At 60.8% G+C, this 5,279-nt stretch overlaps 1 protein-coding gene across 3 annotated transcripts; it reads left to right on the top strand.

The window, feature by feature from the left end:
- The first annotated feature begins 2,498 nt into the window (after window positions 1–2,498).
- C1QL2 (complement C1q like 2) lies at window positions 2,499–4,064 on the top strand. 3 transcript variants are annotated; one of them, XM_044240954.1, is made up of 3 exons: window positions 2,499–2,850; window positions 2,896–3,182; window positions 3,847–4,064. In XM_044240954.1, exons 1-3 carry the CDS (start codon window positions 2,499–2,501, stop codon window positions 4,024–4,026), a joined length of 819 nt encoding a protein of 272 aa, XP_044096889.1. In that variant the 3' UTR covers window positions 4,027–4,064. The 3 variants fall into 3 exon arrangements, with proteins under 3 accessions (XP_044096889.1, XP_044096890.1, XP_044096888.1); XM_044240955.1 differs by having other exon boundaries at window positions 2,499–2,880; window positions 2,929–3,182; XM_044240953.1 differs by having other exon boundaries at window positions 2,499–3,182.
- Window positions 4,065–5,279: the final 1,215 nt, after the last annotated feature.

The raw sequence follows: 5,279 nt of genomic DNA, 5'->3' as shown, positions 1-5,279 counted from the left end.
AGGAAAGGGAACAGAGGGCTCCCAAGACTCCGCAAACCAATGGAGAATGAGGCCAGGAAGCTAGCTAATAACAGAGTTCACTTTAAGTTCTCAGAGCCCCTGGTCAGGGATTGAGGAGTTGAGCTCTATCATGTGGATGGTGGACACTGGGCAGCACCATACACTTTCAAAACCTCTGTTTTCTCATCTGTATAACTGAAGAGTAATAGCTAATCCATAGGGATACTGGGAGAAGGTGAAGGAGCACATGTGAAACGCCTGATGCATCAAAGTGGGTGTCCAATAAATGAGCTCCTTCTTCCCCTTCTCCTCTGGGTGCAGTTTGCTTCAAGCTAGCCATCTTTTCCGCAGATATGTACAGAGGGCCTATAGGTACCAGGTGACAGATCTTATGCTATGCCCTGGGAAATACGCCCATGAAGGAAGAAGCGGGAGTATCGTGGGGTGGGGTGGGGAAAGGACCCAGGGTGACCAGAGAAGCAAAATGGATTTTTAAGTAACCCACGAGAACACCATACCTGAAAAATGTACATTCTTCTCAAAGCAACAGCCTCAGGAGGGCACATGGTTGTTCCAGAGATTCTGATGGTTGCTGAGTACCGGTATCAACACTTGGACTTTCTTTCCAGGTTTCTCCGGGTGCATTCCCACGTCAGGCTGGGGGACCGCTAGAGCTTTAGGAAGATAGTCTCAGAGAAGGCAATGCCCAAAGTCACACAGCTCCTCAGGATGAGAGCAGAACCAGAAGTCCAGTACCCAGGAGTGGTCCCCATCCCTCCTTTATCCTCACATGCTGCACTGGAGATGGATAATTCTTCTCTAAATCCACTGTCACCGCTTATTCAAAAACTTTGGCTCAGAATGGCTTAGGTCTATTTTTCTTTATTTTTAAAAAAAGATTTTACTTATTTATTTATTTGTTTGACAGAGAGAGAGAGAGAGAGATCACAAGTAGGCAGAAAGGCAGGCAGAGAGGGAGGGGGAAGCAGGCTCCCCGCTGAGCAGAGGGGGTGGGGGTGGGGGGAGGCTCCATCCCACAACCCTGAGACCGTGACCTGAGCTGAAGGCAAAGGCTTAGCACACCGAGCCACCCAGAAGCCCCTATTTTTTCTTTAAATACTTAACTAAACCCACCTCAGTAGGAGGGAGCCAGGCATGTTCAAAGAAAACTGTGGATCTGCCTGGTAGTGGTGGGCGGGGAGTGGGAGCTGAGGGTCCCAAGGTTACCACCAAGTGCGGGGTGTCGAGGATTTGCATTTAAATGATCTTTATACAGATGATAAGAGCCAATGATTTGGTGGAAGAAAAGGGCCGGGGCTAATAAACTCTTCTATCATGGCTTTGGGATTTTCAAAGAATGAAAGAGACGGTGGGGTGGTCTTCTGGAGCTCGTTTAACAGCTTGACGTTCTCGGACTAGCTGTGAGAAACACCTTCCAGAAGCAAGATTTATTTCATTCCGAAGTAAATCAGGAGGGCTTTCAGAGTCCTTCGTTCCAGGGACTCAAGGGACTGAGCTTCTCCTGGACTTGGTGGGTTGAAGTCTGGTCCCGCTTGCAGGCAAGGGGGATGGATTAGGTCCTCCCCAACCCCATTCGCCCCGCACCCCGCCAAAGACCTGGCCCGCACTGGGATTCCGGGAACCTTCGAGACCTGGCGGCGGTGCCCGTCCACGCCTGAGTACGCGCGTGGGCGTGTGTGTGTGGTGAGTGGGAGGCGCGCGAGGGTAGCCGCCGGTGGGTGTGTCAGAGGCGCCGAGGCCGGGGATGCGCCCGCTGCGCCCACTTGTGGCTCCTGGGAGCCGAGGAGGAACCGCGCCTTTGCCGCCTCTGCCGAGGACGCCGCGGGATAGGAGGAGGACCGAAGGCTGATGACATGAGGGCGCCGTCTCCCGAGTGATGGCAGCGCGCGCTGCCTCGCCGCCTCCGCCGCTCAGCCCCGGACTCCTTACGTCAGGGTAGCTGGGTCCCCCCTCCGCGCGGGAGCCAGCGAGCAGCGGGAGAGCAGAGCAGAGCGCGCCGCGGAGTCGGGGCGCCCTCACTGCGCGCGGAGCCCCGCCGAGCCCCGCCGAGCCCCGCCGAGCCCCGCTGAGCCGGGGAGGAGGCAGTGCCGCCGAGCCCGCGCGGGACGCGGCAGCAGCACCCGGCGCTCGCCAGCGGTCGCCGCCCGGACCACTGGGGCGCCGGGCTCAGCCTGGGCGCCCCCCGCCATGCGCGTCGGGCTCCGCGGCTTCCCCGAACAGCCCCAGAGCGGTGGGCACCGGCACCTGGGCCGAGGCGCCTCTCGCTAGAAGTGGTCGGGATTCCGGAGCAGGGGGTCGCCACGTCGGGGACGCGGCCGGGATCCGCGGAGTCGGCCCCCGAGCGCGGGGAGCGGGGCCGCCCGCGCCGCTCCACCATTACCTCCCCGGGCGGCAAGGAGGAGCTGGTGGCGGTCGCCTCCCGGCTGTGGCAGCGGCGGCGGCGCGCCTGCCTGGCGGCCGTCGGCGTGCTCCTGGCCATGGCGCTTGGGCTGCTCATCGCCGTGCCATTGCTACTGCAGGCGGCGCCCCCCGGCGCGGCGCACTACGAGATGATGGGCACCTGCCGCATGATCTGCGACCCGTACGGCGCAGCACCCGGCGGGGGGCCCGCCGGCGCCAAGGCGCCGCCGCCTGGACCCAGCACTGCCGCGCTGGAAGTCATGCAGGACCTGAGCGCCAACCCTCCGCCCCCTTTCATCCAGGGACCCAAGGGCGACCCGGGGCGACCCGGCAAGCCGGGGCCACGGGGGCCCCCTGGAGAGCCGGGCCCGCCTGGACCCAGGGGTCCCCCGGGGGAGAAAGGCGATTCGGGGCGACCCGGGCTGCCCGGCCTGCAGCTGACGGCAGGCGCTACTGGCGGTGTCGGGGTGGTAGGTGGCGGAACTGGGGGCGGCGGCGACTCCGAAGGCGAAGTGACCGGCGCGCTGAGCGCCGCCTTCAGCGGTCCGAAGATAGCCTTCTATGTGGGTCTTAAGAGCCCCCACGAAGGCTACGAGGTGCTCAAGTTCGACGACGTGGTCACCAATCTCGGCAATCACTACGACCCCACTACCGGCAAGTTCAGCTGCCAGGTGCGCGGTATCTACTTCTTCACCTACCACATTCTCATGCGCGGCGGCGACGGCACCAGCATGTGGGCGGACCTCTGCAAGAACGGGCAGGTCAGTCCCCCTTCACCGCCGGCCCCCGCAAATCCCCGCAGACTCTCCTCCCCATCCCGCGCCCCAGACCGCCTGGGAGACCAGACTCCTTTCTCCCCACTCGCGAGCGCCCGGCGAGCCCCGGGAGGGAGCGCGCCGCAGCATCCAGCTTCCCGGTGCGCCCCGGTCGCGTTTGTCCGAGTGTAGCGCTGCAGGCTGTGCCCCAAGCGCCCAGAGACCCCGCCACCGGCACTTTCCAGCTACTAGCGCACTCGCCAGCAGCCCCGCGGACTCCTTGGGAACCTCATCCTTGTTTACATCTCCCTTTGCGCCCCCGTCGCCCCTTTGCCCTCCGGTCTTCTTTCTTCTCCGCCCCGGTCCCCCTAGTTCTCCCCCTTCCCCGCTGGGTCAGGGTTTATGAAGCCTCCTCTTCCCTTCCTTCCGGGACTTGACTTGCCGGCTGCCGAGAGGAGGGGACCGGAAAGGAGCTGGCCAAGTTGGAAAGAGAGGAGAGAGTGAGAGAGAGAGAGAGAGAGCGAGCGAGAGAGCGAGAGAGCCTGGGTGAGAGTGTGGACCCTGGAGCCTCGGACAGAAGGCCTGCGGGGGTTGAGGGTCGCCATGTGGGTGTTGGGCAAGGCCCAGGCGGGGGTGCCGGGACCCACCTGCTCTGGCGGCTCGCCCCCAGGTCCGGGCCAGTGCCATCGCTCAGGACGCCGACCAGAACTACGACTATGCCAGTAACAGCGTGGTGCTGCACCTCGATTCAGGGGACGAGGTGTACGTGAAGCTGGACGGTGGGAAGGCGCACGGAGGCAACAACAACAAATACAGCACATTCTCGGGCTTTCTTCTGTACCCGGATTAGCCGCGCTGGGAGCGGGCAGAGTGGCTTCAGGCCGCCCCGCACCCGTGGCCAAGAACTGCTCCGTGGATGGAGAGGACCACTCTGCTTCATGACACTTCCTGACATCAACGGAAAAGACGCATCCCTGCTGTCCTCCCCGACCCACTCTGACCTTAGTGTGTCTGCGACTCACCTGGCTCCACTCTGGGCTGTCCTCCTGGTCCCTGTCCCCTACCTGGGGAGGTTGAAGGGGATGCCCAAGTGGTGAGGTGAGTGTGACCCCGACCCCAAGGTGGAGGCAGCTCAGTTCAGACTTCACAAACCTGATTGGACTGGACAGGCCTGGCGGGAGGCTTGCCCTTCCAGTCCCCCTCCTCCTCCTCCTCGGAGTGCCCTGAGAGGGAGGGCTCCCAGCCCTGGTCATGGAGGTAGACCAAAGTGAGCAGGAGCTCCTTGGGGCATCCTTCTTTGTGACCCAAAATACCTGTGCAAATTTCCCTGTCCATCAGCCAGAAACCACCCACAGCAGAATCCCAGCAAATGGAAAATTCTCCTCTCCACTGCATTCCCGAGTCAGACCCACCTTGATGCATTAAATTATGTTTTTAGACTATGGTCTCCGACTCTCTCTTAGCATGGCCCCAGGACTGGCGGTGGGGGGGGGGTTTGGGGTGGCGGCTCTAGACATCCTTCTTGGCATAAAGACCTTAACTGGGCCCTGAGTAGCATCACCTACACCCTGCTTGCCAGCCACCCAGACCCTGCCACCTGGGGTGGGCGAAGAGACATGGGGAGATGGGATGGCAGCCTCCCACCCCTGGGTTATAGGACCCCCAGAACCTGAAGAGCCCAGAGGAAGGTGGGGGAAAGTTAGAGGTCCCTGGAGAGGATAGCTTTATGGGAGGAGGTCAAAGGGAAGGGAGGGGAAGAGGAGGCATGCTCTTCTGCAAATGGGAGGGATGAATGAATCACTCTCCAGCAGGTGGTCTCTGAGATGTTTAACCCCTAAAGGGAAATGCAGAAGTCCTCCGCAGAGATACACCCACTCAGGCACATAGTACACTCAGCACAGGTCCGTTTGCTCGCAAACCAGCTAGATCCATATCTCAGAAGAGCTGGTAAATGGAGATAATTCTGTGAACCATCAGTTCCCCAAATTCACCGGGAACCCCGCTTTGAGATAGGCACTATGCAGGAGGGACAGCACTTTTCTAGGGCCTTCCCTTCCATTTGCGTGGGAGTACGAGTTCTGAATGTAAGTGCTTTTTGGGTCT

Source organism: Neovison vison, chromosome 3 (genome assembly GCF_020171115.1).
Source record: "Neovison vison isolate M4711 chromosome 3, ASM_NN_V1, whole genome shotgun sequence".
In the NCBI taxonomy this organism is placed as follows: Eukaryota; Metazoa; Chordata; class Mammalia; order Carnivora; family Mustelidae; genus Neogale; species Neogale vison.
This window is presented reverse-complemented; position numbering and strand designations above follow the sequence as displayed.

What these genes read in the sequence shown, in the direction of transcription:
- C1QL2 (XM_044240953.1), top strand. Translation starts at nt 2,499, where the DNA reads ATGGCGCTTGGGCTGCTCATCGCCGTGCCATTGCTACTGCAGGCGGCG. An exon ending in ACCTCTGCAAGAACGGGCAG is followed by an intron (nt 3,183 to 3,846) that starts GTCAGTCCCCCT and finishes GCTCGCCCCCAG; the next exon opens with GTCCGGGCCAGTGCCATCGC.